Genomic DNA, 16954 nt, shown 5'->3' on the forward strand with positions numbered 1-16954 from the left:
TTGGAACAGGGCAGGAAACCAGAGGTGTCGTCTGTGTCACCCAGCTGCCGGAGGAGGGGGGTAGAGGAATGAGTAGAGTCATTAAAAAACTGGCTCAAAACAGAGGGTCCAGCAAGACAAAGATGCCCCAACCACTGAACAATCAACACCTAACAGTGGGAAACCCCAGCAAGCAGGATTTGCTAACTGAGCTGGAGAACAAGGTGTCAGGTGACTGGAAGAAGGGGGGTATTTTTGGAGGGACGCAGGAGCCCAGACCAGAGGAGACAAAAGGAGGCAGGGGGAAGAGCTGGAGTTGTAGTCCATTAAAAGATGTCCGGCTCATCATGGCACTCGCTTGGCCAGGATGGACTATGACTTCATTTCCGCCTCTCTGTGCTAACCTAAGGCCTTTCAGATTCTGTTCCCAAGTGACTAATAAATTGTTACCTTGTTCTGAACAGACTGCCTGTGTCATTGCAAATACTCACTGAGAACATTGCGCCCTGAAGGGATACAGTCCTAGCCTCCCGCAGAACTCTGAGTCAGCTGGATTCACTGCAGGGAGCCATGGTGAGAAACAGGGATTGGTCCTGGAGTCTTGGAGGCCAGGGACCTGCCTCTGTGGAACTGTGTAGGTCTGTGAGGCCTGGAACACTAAAGGGGTCATTCCCAGGAGATTGAGTATAGATTGGGGCATAGACCAGCTCCTGGGACTTCATGACAAGCAGAAATTAAGAACTATGTATCTGTTAAATTCCTGTGGTTGGCAACGTCTCTTTAGCTGCTTCCTGTTACAGTTCCATCCCCATGTTCTGGGGTTATTTATTCTCAGTCTGGGAGAATTTTCATGCTATCAAAGCAAGGAAATGAGTCAGGTAATCTGGGGTTCTACTCCCAGCTCTGTCATGGACTTGCTGTCACTTAACTCCTCTGTGATGTACTGTCTCTATTCACGACGTTTTTCCATACACGAAGGACAGCCATGTATGGTACTTTCAGCACAAATGGCTTATTTTAGATTAAGAAAAACAGGAAAAAAGATCAAAATGAAAGCCTCCCTGAAAGCCTGGTATGTATCTTTGGTGCAATATGTTACATCAACTCAGTATTCTAGAGTGGCAGCTGTCTTGCATGACAAATATTTAAAGGTGTAGTACATGGGAAACAAAATCGTAAGTTACACAGTTATATGCACCACAGTCACAAAGCCTGCTCTCATTTATATAACTTTTTGAGCACTTCCCACTATAGGTGCTGGTAATACTGCTGAAAAGGATCTATGGGCTATAGCAGACCACTAAGTAATTGTGAGCCAACAATGTGATGTGGCTGCAAAAAAGGGTAATATCATTCTTGATGTATTAATAAGAGTTTTGCATGTAAGATATGGGAGGTAATTGTCCCTCTCTACTCAGCACTGGTGAGGCCTCAGCTAGAGTACTGTGTCTAGTTCTGGGCGCCATGCTGTAGGAAAGATGTGGACAAATTTTAACAGCATGAAGAAAAAATATTAAAATTGGCATTGTAATGAACTTGCTGGCCTCTGATTGGGCAACTCACTAGTCTCCTAGACCAAGCAGAAGGGAAAAGATTGGGCTGTCTGTCATTCTAAGAGCTGTAGAAACACATTTCAGTATCCATAGATGGCAATCTGTTACCTAGCGTGACCAAGAAGTGACAGAAGATCAGACTCAAGGAGACAGACAGAGGGTTGGACTGTGACAGCAGCTGGTTGTAGGCAACAGCCTGGCAATTGACTGTGAAGGAAAACCCAAAGTAGAGCAGTCCAAGCAGACAATGAGAGGCAACCACTGTAGCTGGCTGGCAGGAGAACAAGGAAAGGCCCCTAATGAGACAACTGATGAGGGAGCTGAACCCTGACTGTTGTATCACAGCACTCCCAGTGATCCCTACAGTTAGGTCAGTTACAGTGGGTTGGTTTTAGCCCCGTTCCTTGTAGACAAATACCTATATCACAAAATCCACTAAAATCTTTGGCAACGCTGTCCCAGCATACAGACTACGCCAGTATACAACAATAAAACAGCTCAAAATAGCAAGTTTTCTGTCTGAAATCTTCCCCTATGGCAACAAGAAATTCCTTTTACAATGAGAGAGTGTCTTTCCTTTGCAGAAGTTTACTCACTTGAAGTGTCACCAAAAATAATCCAGTCACAGCAAATGGCACACACTTCATTCCGGTTTTAGCACTGTGCACTAATCACTGGTTTTGTGCATTTAGAGCTCTTCCTACCTTTTCCATGTTGGGGACCAAGGAAAGTTAATCACTTGTCCTCACTCCTCCTCACTCCCAGAGTTTGGGGGCTCAGACAAAATGAGACTCAGTTCCCAACAACAATCTCATTTTGATTTTGTGAAACCCAGGCCACATGTGTTTTTGTCCACCACTGCTGACATCATAGAATTCAAAGGCCAGTAGTCTGACCTCCTGATATCACCAGCCACTTGACACCACCCAGCACCTGCATGCTAAACCCAGCAACCAAAATGAGACCGAAATATTACAGCCCAAAGACGACTAGACTATTATATGCCACAGGCAGAGAATGTGCATGACTGGCCACCATTCTGGATGCCTACGCCAGGCTCAGGGAGATGTTATCATTAGAGTCTTTAAGACCCACTTTAAAAATGTGAATTGCCACATTTGTAGTAATTATTACATTCGTTACATACCAGAGAGAGAATTTGCCATGTATAAACTAAGGCAACATCCATATGAGTCACAGTCCAATGCCTTTACTCACCTTGAGTAGCACCTTACTTCAAGAGCTGTCTCATTGACTTCAAATGAGACAACTAGTGGAGTAAGGGACTATTCAACACGAGCAAGGGTGGCACAATCTGGCCCTTTGTGTTTTGTGCCATAATTCCAGACTTTGCCCTAGTCTTGGTTTATAGCAGGCTGTATTTTTATATCAGGAGGCAGTGCATTAGATATGAACATGTGTGCACAGCATGCCACAGCGCATTGTTAACATCAGTAGTTAAGAACATGCTGCATAAAATGCTTGATTGGCTGTTCTCAAATGCCTTTAAACTTTGGTATTTATATACCAAACTTCTTCACACATGTTAAGGTCACTAGACAACATAAATCAGAGTCAATTTAGGTCCTCCTGTCCCGAGTCTGTCAAAGGACATTGGCACTATCCCAGGATTTTAGAATTGCTCCAGGACTTTATCTCCTGAACAGCAGTGCTGATTGAAAGTTACCACAGTAAGTTTAAACAAAAAACATCTCATTGATCAGAAACATAACAACTAAATGGGAAAGGTGCATTTATATGAGAGAATAAGAAAAACACTTAAATCTTTCCCAGTCAACAAATGTTAAAATTAAAAAAAAAGCTATTTTTACATCAAAACTGAAACACCACATTGAGCAGAAAACTAAATATAAAGTAATGAAGCTTGAAACTAACTCTTCAAGATAATTGAACCGTATAGGACAAAAAGATTTTTTTTATATATATACACACACACACACACACACACACACCTCTGAATGACAATGTACGATTTATGGGACAGTTTAAATATTTACCCTCTCTTTAAGCACTAAAATATCAGCTCATGAATCTCTAAGACTCTGTACATAACCTTGTTAGACAGGAAATTGCTTTTCTGGTTTCTACTACCACTACCCGAGGCAGATATTGCAACCACAATGTTTAGTCGTTAGCTTCCCTGACTATGTAGATTGGGGATGATAAAAAATGTGATACTTTAACCACGTTTTGTCAAGGACAAGCTGCACACATCGTCTAACTAGTCAGATAAATTGCAAGCAAAGACACTCCTGAAAGCAGCTCTGTCCCTGTGCATTTATACTGTATGTGGATAAGGAATTGATTTAAGGTGATTCTTATAACAAACAGTGGAGATGGAAGTACACAACATATCTAACATACCATTAAAGCAAGTAATATGAAGCCCATGTCCAAAACCTAAGACATTTGTTTCTAATACATGTAGAATCATGCTTATTTTCACTCTACACATAGTGTTGCTACCAGGTGAAAAAGAACCACACAAACAAATATGCGAGATGATCCAATGGTTAGAGCACTAGCTTGGGACTCAGGAGATTAGGGTTCAATTCCCTGCTCATCTACAGGTTTCTGGTGTGTCTTTGGGGAAATCAACTGGTCTCTGTGCCTCACTTCCCTGTCTGTAAAACGGGGATAATGACACTTCCCTACCTCACAGGAGTGTTGTGAGGATGAATACATTAAAGCTTGTGACTCACTCAGGTACTATGGTAATGGAAGCTATGTGAAGACCTTAGATAAATAGTTTCATAGAGCTTCAGGCCAGAAGAAATCATTAGATCATCTAGTCTGACCTCCTGTATATCACATGCCATTAAATTCCACCTGAATTGAGCCTAATGACTGCAGTTAAACCAAAACATTTTACTCCTCAGGAGAGTATACAGATGTGTACCACAGGCAGATAATAGGAAAGACTGAGGCACAACCAATGCCCGGAGCCCTATGATGGCAAGGAATTGAGTAGATGAAATATACCCAGATGATCCTAGCAGGCAATTCACAACCCATGTTGTAGAGGAAGATGAAACATAGCCAAGGTTCCTGACAATCTAACCTGGGAAAATTCCTTTCTGATCCTAAATCTGGCAACCAGTTAGATCCTGAGCATGTGAGCAAGAGACACCAGCCAGCCATCTAAAACAGAGGATTTTCTGTACCGCCTTATACCACTGGTCTAGCCCACCCTCACTAGCCATGGCAGATCTCTGATGCTTCAGAGGAAGGAGGATAAAAAAAACCCCCAACAAAACTCAAAAACAGAGATTATAATTGTGCACTGGGGCAAAAAATTCCTTCCTAACCTCTGCTGGAAGCCCAGAAACAGGAGATTACATTATAACCATTATCATCATACAGAACTACAAGTGTTATGAGCACGTTGGATTTATCTTTAATAACTTTAAGACTGCTAGTTTGTGGATACCTTCCAGTATCAGCAGTATCATGCCAAGGGTTAAACAAAACCAGCATAAAAATGAAAAAATAAAAACAAAATAAAATGACCACCCCTATCTTTCAAAGAGTTCAAGTGATTAGAAACCTGCCATTAATGGCATTTGGGACAACCATAGGAGCAGTATACTGTGTGAACTGCTATTGAGAGACATGACTGACCTGCATTTAAATATAGGTCAAATAACTGGGGTTATGCTCTGCTCATACTAGAGTAACAGAGTACAAGAAATGGAACATTTAACAAAGCCAAATGGAAACATAAATTAGAAATTAGCAAAAATATTTGAATAATTCCCCAATATTTGCCTTCTCTAATGTTAAATGTGACTCTACAGAGCAATAAACTCTAAAGAACTTGTTCTCTTCTTCAGGTGTAAATCTATAAAATACTGAGCATTGGAAACTGCCAAATTACAACGAAAACATCATACCATAATACACCTCTACCCCGATATAACGCGACCCGATACAACACGAATTTGGATATAACGCGGTAAAGCAGCGCTCCGGGTGGGGGCTGGGGGGCTGCACACTCCGGTGGATCAAAGCAAGTTCGATATAATGCAGTTTCACCTATAACACAGTAAGATTTTTTGGCTCCCGAGGACAGCGTTCTATTGGGGTAGAGGTGTATTAAAATACAAAGCCCTGATTGCATTGCCTAGGGACTGTCATTTTGTCTTCTGGATGCTATCTGGTGTATTTTTGTCTGCACCTTATTGTCTGGTTAGTCAAAAACGGCAAGATCTTGGGGATAGGGACTATCTCTACCTCTCTGTTCTGTACAGCATCATGTACATTGATGGCACTCAAACAAATATATAATAAAGCCTATAACAATAATCATATTACAAGCAGGGCTACGGAATGCAAGCTTTTTGTTTCCTACAATGAGCATGGGGACTGGGAGTATGTCTACACTGCAATGAAAGCCCAGGCATAGACGAGACAGACCTCCTGATACTGAGGGGAACAATCTAAAGGGGGAGGACATGTGATTGTCCCATGCATCTCCTCTGCCCAGTGACCTGCCCCGCCCCGGCCCTATGCCCAGCCGGGGGTCAACATGCTCTTCCTACTCCCCCCGGTTACCTGTGGGTGGGAGGGGCTCTGTCCTCCTCCTGCTGCACCTCCACCCCAGCACATTTGGCTGCTCTCCCTGGCAGTCGGGCCCAGGCAGGGAATGGGACAGAGCCGCTCACTCTCTGCAGCTCAGTGGCTCCCTGAGAGAGAGCCTGGTTGGGGAGGTGGCAGCAGTGAGCCACCCTGCCCGCCCAGGCCTGGTTGCCGGGGACAAGGGCCAAGCAAGCCAGAGTCCCCACTCCCCGGGGCATGTTTCCAGCTCGCTCGGCCTCTGTTCCCGGCAGCCTAGCCTGGGCGGGCAGGGTGGCTCACTGCTGCCACCTCCCCAGCCAGGCTCTCAGGCAGCTGCTGCGCTGCACAAAGCAGCGACCCAGAGCAGCTGGTGTGAGAAGTGGCTGGTCCTGCCCCTTCCGCTCCCCGCCTGGCCCTGACTGTCAGGGACACAGGCTGAGCGTGCTGAGGGGCAGGCGCAGTGGGAGGAGGACAAAGCTCCTCTCCCTCCACCCCTCTGCCCTCCAGGCCAAGCAGAAATCGGGCAGGGGCACTTGACCCCCGCATGGCCCCCCTACTCATCTCTATGAGCCCAGGATTAGTGGGACTTGAGTCAGCTGATCTGTATTAGGGAACTCTGTGCTTAAGCATCTACATTGTATTTTAACCCTATGTTAAGACTTTTCTAACCTGTGCTACAACCTTGGGCTCTGACATCCACACTGCAGTGTACAGACCCAAGACAAAGTGACCACATCCCAGCACCCTCCCTTCCCCCCAAAATGTGGTTACTCTAGCCCTAGGACTGTTGTGCACTGTGGAAAAACTTTATGGCTCAGACTCGGGTCCCAGCTTAACTCAAGCTCGGGCCTTCCAGCCCCTCCTGGGACCCTGGGTCCAAGCCCTGGATTAGTGCAATTGCAGTGTAGACACATGGAGGGTTAGGCTTGAGCCCAGGCTCAGGCATGGGCTTACATTGCAGTGTAGACATACCCCAAGAGTTTCCTCTCACCAGTTAAGATACCAGGGGATTGCCACAGACTTCAGTGGAGTAACACTGATTTACTCTGGCCTGAAAGGAAAATCAGCCCATTTTTTTTTTGTTAACTATTGTAGTGCTTTGCCGTCCAGTGAAAATTGATGAAAACAATTACCAAGATGCCTTTTATCTTGACACTGTATTTTCACATAAGTATTCTTTTGGTAATTGTATTACTTTGTTTACCTAGGATCGGTGGATTACCTACAGTTTGAGACCACTGATCTACCTAGTCTAGTATTCGGCCTCAAGCAGTGGCCAACGGCTAAATGTTTCAAAGAAAAGTGAAAAACACATACAGTAAACAGAGCAATGCTGCAATGTTTCAGTTTGACATATAGAATATCACCTTTCAAATATTTCTCTTTAAATAAGTAACTTACAGGATCAGAAGGCCCGCAGAAGTCTCTGAATACTTTTTGAGGATCAAGCTGCCTGATCTCTAGTGCTATACAAGGCCCTGAGCACAGTTCTGTAACCATCTCCTGGAAGAGGAAAAGATTAAAACAAATTTCAGTTTGTTAGTGTGTTATTGAGAGTTGTATTTCACATCAAAGTTGGATCCAAACACAAAAAAGAAGAAATTATTAGGAAATGTTGGGGGAAACAGCAGGAAGAAATGGCAGAGGGTATAACCAGCACCCTTAGTTGAGAGAATTTACCCATATTTTGTTATTCAGGTTCACAACATGGAGGATAAGTTGGATCTCTAATTTCTTCAGGATGCCCAAGTACCAGCAGTTGCCAAAGTACGTTTATTTCTCTGCATTTAGCCTGAGGTTGCAACCTTTTCATTCCTCACATGGATCTTTCTACAGAGAGCCATAGTTTTGTCACCTTCAGACTAAGTTCCTGCATCTTGCTGTACTTGGGTTTAAACCTGAAGAAGATTTAGGCTATGTCTACAATGGCACTTTCGTTGCTAAAAAATTGTTGCTTAGGGGTGTGAAAAAAACATTCTCCACACGACAAAAGTTTTAGTGACGAAAAGCGCTGGCGTGGACAGCGCTTCGTCGGTGAAAAGCCGTGCTCCCGGCGACAAAGCTACCACCCCTCATTGGAGGTGGTTTTATTTTGTAGCTGGAAGAGTGCTCTGCCGGTGATAAAGAGTGACCACACAGCGCACCTCACCGTTGTAAGGTGCGTAGTGTAGAAATAGCCTTAGAATCTTCAGCTGGTTCAGAATGGAGCAACCTATTTATTTAGCAGCATTTCCCACAGGGGACACGTTAAACCTGACCTATGTAGTCTGTATAAACTAAGTTGTCAGTTTTAGCTGACAAAAGCTTACATCATGCTTTAGGTCCTACCTCCCTTAGACACTGCCTCTTTCTATACGGAGAGTTTTAACTATAGACACTGGTGCCAATTTCTAGTTTGCTAACAAGATTAATAGGGGTTCTTGTGATCATTTAGTCTGACCTCCCTCATAACACAGACTAGAGATTGTGTGTGCACCTAGAGCTCTGAGCAGACACTTTTTAAACAAATCAAATGAAAGGACTTGAAACTGATGGGGAAAAGGGAAGACAGGAATAGGAAATGGGCGAAGGTGGTGAGAACAGGCTAAGATGTCACCATTCTGGCACTCAGCAATTAGCTGCTCATAGGTCAACCCAGAGGCAAGCAAAGAACAAGAAAGAAAAGGGTAACAAGGAGATGAAGCAGGTGGCAGAAAAACCTGGATCATGCCTATCCCAGCATGTAAGAATTAAGATTAAATGCGAAGAGAATTAAATTCAAATGCTATGTTTCCAGAATGAGAGCAACTTCCCAATGAGATCCCTTTTGAGATCACTGATGAAATCCTGCCCCACTGAAGTCACTAGCAGGCTCCCTTTGACATTAATGGAGCCAGGATTTCACACCAGAACTTTTATTATTGGGTGTTCACAGGAAGACAAGCACTCAACAAGGAGTGAGATTATTCCAGATTACTAGGTTGCGTTATGAGGCACAAGGTTGAAGACCAGATGCCTTCAGCTATAGTGCAATGCTAGATGGTATTACTACTATGAAACAAGCTCTAGTGCAGCTGCTTCCAAAGTTCATTGGTTCATATACCACCTTCTTAAACAATGGCTGTCAAGTGAATGGATGGAACATCAAGCTCACCTATCACGGTTTGGGAATCCCTGCTCTAGCAGTACACAGCATAATGGCACATCCCAAAACGTGTAACTGTGTTTACAAAGTGATCATTTGTGGTTTGTTTTTTTCTAACAGTTATCTAAGGACTCCTGCCCTAGGCAGTTAGAGGAAACACCAGCAAAGCTGGAATCTTTGGCAACTATTTCAATTTCTCCTTTCATGAAGGACCATTTTATAGTTGTATGCCAAGCTCACTTCTGAATGACTGATGATGATTCCTAGGAAATGAGGACAAGACCTTTGAAAAGGAAGCTGGGATTTGTATATGAAACAACTTCTGCCCTGATATTTCACCAGTCATGATGATTAATTTTTAAGTCATTAAAAATTTAAAATAAAAAAAAACCCCAAACACCACAACAGGATGGAAAGCCTTAGAGACTGGAGTCACATATATAGAGGTCATATCCTGACTTAGGTCCTCCTCCTTCTTCCCTCCTTGCTCCTTTCAGTTGCCTAGCACTGGCACTACCTCACTGCTCTTGGTGGAAGTGCCTTCTCTTACCATCTGGACTAGATTTCCTGTATCTCTCTACCTCAGAGAAGACCAGACCTCCAGCTGGGGAAATCCTGTTTCCTTCACTTGAGTGCTCCAGGCACAGAGGGCTTGTAGGAGGTCTTGACTCAAAATTTTAGCTTCAAATCAGGGTGGATTAAAAAAAATAAAAAAAATCGGACTTTTTTTTAATTTAAGTTGGATTTTTTTGATAAAATGCTTTTTTTGACGGAAAAACCTATCTAAAGATAAAGAAGGGTCCGGTGGCACCTTTAAGACTAACAGATTTATTTGGGCATAAGCTTTCGTGAGTTAAAAAACCCCACTTTTTCAGATGCATGGAGTGAAAATTACAGATACAGGCATAAATATACTGGCACATGATCCACTCCCAATAAGTGATGAGGAGGTGTCAATACCCAGAGAGGGAAAATTGCTTTTGTAGTGAGCCAGCCACATAAACACCACCTTATACTGGAAACCTACTGACCACTACACTTACCTACATGCCTCCAGCTTCCATCCAGGACACATCACACAATCCATTGTCTACAGCCAAGCCGTAAGATACAACCGCATTTGCTCCAATCCCTCAGACAGAGACAAACACCTACAAGATCTTTATCAAGCATTCTTAAAACTACAATACCCACCTGGGGAAGTGAGGAAACAGATTGATGATCCCTCACTCTCACAGACCTTGGGAGGCAGGCCAGTCCCCACTTACAGACAGCGCCCCAACCTGAAGCAACTACTCACCAGCAACTACACACCACACCACAGAAACACTAACCCAGGAACTAATCCCTGTGACAAACCCTGTTGCCTTCTCTGTCCGCATATCTACCCTAGCGACACCATCAGAGGACCCAACCACGTCAGCCACACCATCAGGGGCTCATTCATCTGCACATCTACTACTGTGATATATGCCAACATGTGCCAGCAATGCCTCTCCGCCATGTACATTGGCCAAACTGGACTGTCTCTACATAAAAGAATAAATGGACACAAATCAGACATTAGGAATGGTAACATACAGAAGCCAGTAGGAGAACACTTCAACCTCCCTGGACATTTAATAACAGATTTAAACGTAGCCATCCTTCAACAAAAAAACTTCAAAAACAGACTTCAAAGAGAAACTGCAGAGCTACAATTCATTTGCAAACTTAACACCATCATTTTGGGCTTGAATAGGGACTGGGAGTGGCTGGCTCACTACAAAAGTAATTTTCCCTCTCTGGGTATTGACCCTTCCTCATCAGTTATTGGGAGTGGACCACATCCACCCTGAGTGAATTGGCCCTGTCAAGACTGGTTCTCCACTTGTAAGGTAACTCCCTTCTCTTCATGTGCCAGTATATTTATGCCTGTATCTGTAATTTTCACTCCATGCATCTGAAGAAGTGGGGTTTCTTACCCACGAAAGCTTATGCCCAAATAAATCTGTTAGTCTTTAAGGTGCCACCGGACTTCTCGTTGTTTTTGTGGATACAGACTAACACGGCTACCCCTCTGATATCTAAAGATAGTTTTAATTAAGATACATTATAGCTCAAAGCTATCTCATCATGGAATAGGGATTATAAATTCTAATTCTAGAGTATGAGACAATATATTTATGTAATGGTTAAGAAAAGTTTTGTCAATGAGTTCCAATGGTTCATGGATTAGGGACCCAATCTTATGGGGTTCCAGGGGCTTCTGTATAGATTATTTAGATTAATCTTTCTATCTACCCAATGGGTCTCAGTGCTCAGTCTAGAAGATACCATCAGAGATGCTTAGTTTTGCAGTTCTCAAACTGTGGATGCGTGTCTCCAGAGATAACATGCCTGTTAACAGCAAAAATGTTTTTAAAATAAATAAATAAATAATATCCAGAGGTGAGAAATAACAGACCTCAGTCCTATTGTCCCTCTACAAATGTGCACACAGAGTCAATCCCTTTCCTCTCTCTAAAAGTGCAAAGTTTCAAAAAGTTCAATGAATAGAATGTTGGGGGCAGAATAGATCTGGACAAGGAGAAGTCTGGAGATAAATGTGAGAAGGGAAGGACAGACAATAGAAACAAAAGTGAAACTGTTTGAGCAGCATATTCCAGAACTCTTGAGGTCTTTCTGAGTGTAGCCTTCATTGATTTGAGATCTACCACATCACTCTCTCACTAGAAAGGAAAATCAATAATGTCAGCAGGCCATAAAAGAGACCCATTTTGGGAATATTTTAATGAAGTTCCTCTACCTGTGAGTAAGACAGGCATGTGTGCAAAATGCAAACAGTGCAACAAAGAAATGCAAGACCTGGTTGCCCGAATGAAACAACATCATGAGAAGTGTCCTTCTCAGGAGGAAGCTGCGTTGAAGATGATGAAAGGAACATGTCTGAATATGCAGGATCTTCAGGTTGGTAAACTTTTTTATGTCATACTTCTTTCTTAAGGACTGCCTGTCTTCTTCCTAGACCATTCTTGAATTCTCATGTTTGATCAAAAAATATAATTGTTACTCTATGGTACTATCATTTTAGATGCAGTTGTGATAAAAGATAAATAGCTGAAATAGGCAGATCTTCCTTTTACAATTTCACCTTTAAAGTAGTACTGAGTGTCAGTGAATGCAATGAGTAATACTAAATGAGCAGTATGGTAATAATAACAACAACTGCATTGACTTATTTTGTTTAGGAGAAACCATCCTCAACATACAGGATTCTGAAGACTCTCCACCTTCAAGATCACCATCATTTTATATAGTTTAAGAGTTATCTGTCAATGATAGTGTTTCAGTCACATCATGTATGTCACAGTCACAGTATATCACCTGTAGCAAAAAGAAAAGAAAAATCTCCATCATCCAAAAACAACCATAGATAAGTTTGTGATAAGAACCAGGAGATTACAAAAAGAGGTAATTGATGAAAAAAATTCCCGGTTTATTTATGCAACAAACTCTCCTTTCCGTATGATTGAGAACTCACACTTCATTAACATGGTTCAGTCATTAAGACCAGGATACAGTCCACCCAACAGAGCAGATGTCACAGGCAAACAGCTGGATAAAGTATATGAAAGAGAAATTGAGCAGTGTGAAAAAGGTCTAGAGGATAAAATTGTTAACCTGAGTCTTGATGGGTGGAGCAATGTCCACAATGATCCTGTTGTATTGTGCTGGTGTGACAACAGAAGAAGGGAATGTCTTCCTTACAGAAACAATTGATACATCAGGAAATGCACACACAGCAGAATACTTACAAGAAGTAGCTGTAAAAGCTATAACAAACTGTGAAAAAAAATTCAAACGTCTAGTATGCAGCTTGGTTACAGACAATGCTGCAAATGTATCTAAGATGAGAAGAAATTATTTAGAAGAGAGTCCCAAGCTAATAACATACAGTTGCAGTGGTCATTTGATGCACCTCCTAGCCAAAGATTTCAGTATTCCAGAAATAAAGGCTAATGTTGTTGAAATTGCAAAATACTTCCGTAACAACCACTTTGCAGCAGCTGTTCTGAAAAAAGTGGGAAGAACCAAGCTAACTCTCCCAAAAGACATGCGATGGAACGCAGTAGTGGACTGTTTTGAGCACTAGATCAAGAATTGGCCTAATCTGATGACATTTTGTGAACAAAATCATGAAAAAATAGATAGCACTATCACAGCCAAAGTTCTCAACATTGGGCTTAAGAGAAATGTTGAACACATGCTGAGTACTCTGAAGCCTATATCTGTAGCCTTGAACAAAATGCAGGGAAATTGCTGTTTTATTGCTGACTGTTGAAATTTGGAAGGAACTGAGTGAGATCTTAAAAAGAGAAATATGCAACGACAGAGTTAAATTACAAGCATTAAAAAAAACGAATGGCACAAGCACTATCGCCAGCTCATTTTCCTGCAAATATTCTCAATACTCGGTACCAGGGTCAAACCTTAACTGCTGAAGAAAGAGTCGGTTATGACATATGGACATCCAGCAATCATCCCTCCATAATGCCAACTATAATAAACTTCAGAGCTAAGGGTGAACCATTCAAGAAATATGTTTGCTGATGATGATTTAAAGAGAGTCTCACCAGTGAACTGGTGAAAGTCACTTAAGCACTTGGATTCAGAGACGGAAGTGATAATCTCACTTTTAACAGCAGTAGCACTCCCTGAGGCATAAAAGTCAAATGGCCAGGTCCCTTTGGAGTGCTGGTACCTTAATCCATATAACTTACATACTTCACAGGGACATTGTAAGACTCTTTGCATTACTGTTTGCACAGTGCACTGAAATCCTCAGAGGGAGGGTGTTGCAGAAATACAAAGTCACCTTATTATATTCCCATTGGTCCACAAGCACCCAGGAAGCCTTCAGTGCCAGTGCTCAAAGGCATTACAATGTACACAGACATCAAACCCCACTGAGGTTACAATATGCCTATTGGACCACAGTGATTTCACAGAAATTCAAAAGACAGATCAACTTACATATGACGTTAACCATCCGACCATCATAAAAATACTCAAACACACCAGGACCCACTGAGGAGAAAGGAATAAATACATACAGAGTTTCTAGGCCAAACCACTTTTGAAATAGGACATTCAACAACAATATAAAACTAGACATTACACCAGCTCTGCTAAAGTGAAATAGCTCAGTTCTGTTTTTCCAACCTGTTCTATTTCATAAATATCTTGGCCCAATGGTCCTTCACTTTTCCCACAAAAAATTCTCCTGTCTCAGAGTATACATGAGGAATTTCAGATGGATTAGTTCATTCTGGACCAACTCAGGGAGTATTCAAAATCAGACTCTTGATATAACTCTAGGTCACAATCCTAAGTACAGAGAGAAATGACCACCTCTCTTTAATTGCGATCTTATTTTTTAGTAGATTCTTTTCTAGTTTATACTTACAGCGTATTCAGCAACAACACCTTTGTAAATCTCATAGAATTCTTCCACATTCGCACGTTCCATGTTGAACTATGCAAAGGAAAAGGGTGAAAATGTTAGCCCAGGGGTTCTCAGACTTTTGTACTGGTGACCCCTTTCACAAAGCAAGCCTCTGAGGGTGACCCCCCTTATATATTAAAAACATCTTTTTATATATTTAACACCATTATAAATAGTGGAGGCAAAGCAGGGTTTGGGGTGGAGGCTGACAGCTCGCGACCCCCCATGTAATAACCTCACGACCCCCTGAGGGGTCCTGACCCCCAGTTTGAGAACCCCTGTGTTAGCCAGGAGAAAACTCAGGAGAAAAATCCAGCAAGCATTTAGTATACTCTTTATTTACCCCATAAAGTATTTTGATGGGTTCCCCTGTAATAGGAAGGAAGGCTTTGAAGAATTCTTTTGCTGATGGTGCACGGGGCAGATAGGTTCCAGATCATTCTTCAATAGCCCAGCAAGCCCATACAGCTAAGCAGTAAATATTGTATTTTCTCCATGAAGTTGGCAGATGCCACTTAAAGATAAATCAGGAGCAGGATGGATTCAATAAAACCATTTTTACACAGTTCCTTTGCTGACCATAACTGTACTCTACATTCCAAATTTGATTAGAAAGCCCAGAATGTCAGCTTGCACTAATTGATTCCATTAATGGAGTCTCAATGAGCAAGCAAATAGGCCAAGGACGCTGAATGACCTTCTGAATTCTAGTGTGTCCCCTTCCAGGTCAGAATTGAGGCATATTAGCAGGGGGTTATGTGGAGGAAACGTTTCCTTTGCTTCTTCCCATGTTGAAACTGCTCTGTGGCCAAATAGATGATTTCGGTCTCAAAGGCTTTCACAGGTATTAAGGGTGGGATTTTCAAAATCCCTTAGGCAACTTTGAAAATCCTATCTTAAATTCACACTAAATGTTATATAAAAAAACTCTAAGCAGATTATTATTAATACCTAGCACTTTTCATGAGTAGATCTCAAAGTGCTTTATAAAAGACATCAGTATTATTACTGCCATTTTACAGATGAAGAAACTGAGGCACAGAGAGGCAAAGTGACTTGCACTTGTCCAAGATCCTCCATCAGCGATACACCAGCCATAAATTTAAAAGAAAAAAATCCCAATGTTGACAACCTTGACAACACATCTACAAAAATAACTGTCCCCTCAAAAAAATGAAAACACAAAATGAAAACAATCCTCCCTCAAAATCCAGCAACAACCATATCGCCCAATCAAACAGAAACAAAAACATAGTCCCAAACAGTTCTGATCCTAAACAAGGGAGAGGCACCAGAGACTCCATGAAGTCCACTAGGGACTCTGTTATTGCTGTTGATTTTATGTGGAAGGCACTCACATACTACGATGAAAGGCAGCAGTATAAAATCTTAAGACAGAGACTCATTCTGCATCACAGATGTACATAGAAGTGCCAGGCTTCAAACATTCTTCCCAATAAATCTTTAATTTGATAGTCCACATTCCTATGTTGAGATTTTTTTTTAATTAAAAGAAAGTGGCAATCATGCAACTTTGCTCTAGATCCAGTTAAAATGGGAAACGGAAACATATGAAATGCAAGAACATACTTACCAACTGCAAAGCCGAGATTTCAAAACCCCCATCGAGGATGGCTTTTATGATCTTTCCAGTTAGCCCTTTGGAGATACAAACACACACATTCATAAATGAATTAATGAAATTTACAGTATATAAGTATAGCAGGTATTTCATATACTACCTGTTTTCTTGTCAAAACACAGCATTTATGTTATCTCTATAAAGCTGAAATATGCAGCAGAGCAGAATTCAGATATCCTAACCTTTCTGAGATCCTTTGGAAGTGATTCTCCGAGTTTTCATTCAGTTGTTGAAATAACTTTTTGCAGCAATGTATGAATAATGTGATTGGTGAAATCCTGGCCATATTGAAGTCAATGACAAAACTCCCATTGACTTCACCCTATATTTGCACCCAAAACTCCATTTATATAAACATCTATTTACAATATTTAGATTGCAAGCTCCTCAGGATAGGGACTGTCTACTACTCTGTGTGAGTACAGCACAGTGGGGCCCCACTCTTGGTTAGTCTCTAGGCACAACTGTAACAAACGTGATCAATTAAATGTGTACAAAAGGTCATCCCTGATGTACCTTCATGGAAGTCCATGAAGGTACAACAGAGAAAAATTTGGTCCCATACCTTTTAGGAGCTCGTTCTTGAAAAC

General features: G+C 41.9%; 1 protein-coding gene across 3 annotated transcripts in view; it reads right to left on the reverse strand.

The window, feature by feature from the left end:
• The window catches only part of NME7 (NME/NM23 family member 7), a 172620-nt gene that overhangs the window by 51694 nt on the left and 103972 nt on the right, over positions 1-16954 (reverse strand). For all 3 annotated transcript variants that reach the window (XM_039527496.1, XM_039527483.1, XM_039527489.1), the window contains exons 8-10: positions 16317-16381; positions 14684-14752; positions 7512-7613 (exon numbers count right to left, since the gene is read on the reverse strand). In XM_039527496.1, coding sequence (XP_039383430.1) covers positions 7512-7613; positions 14684-14752; positions 16317-16381 — 236 coding nt within the window. The remainder of the gene's footprint in view (positions 1-7511; positions 7614-14683; positions 14753-16316; positions 16382-16954) is intronic.

This window comes from Mauremys reevesii, linkage group 1 (genome assembly GCF_016161935.1).
Source record: "Mauremys reevesii isolate NIE-2019 linkage group 1, ASM1616193v1, whole genome shotgun sequence".
NCBI classification, from domain to species: Eukaryota; Metazoa; Chordata; order Testudines; family Geoemydidae; genus Mauremys; species Mauremys reevesii.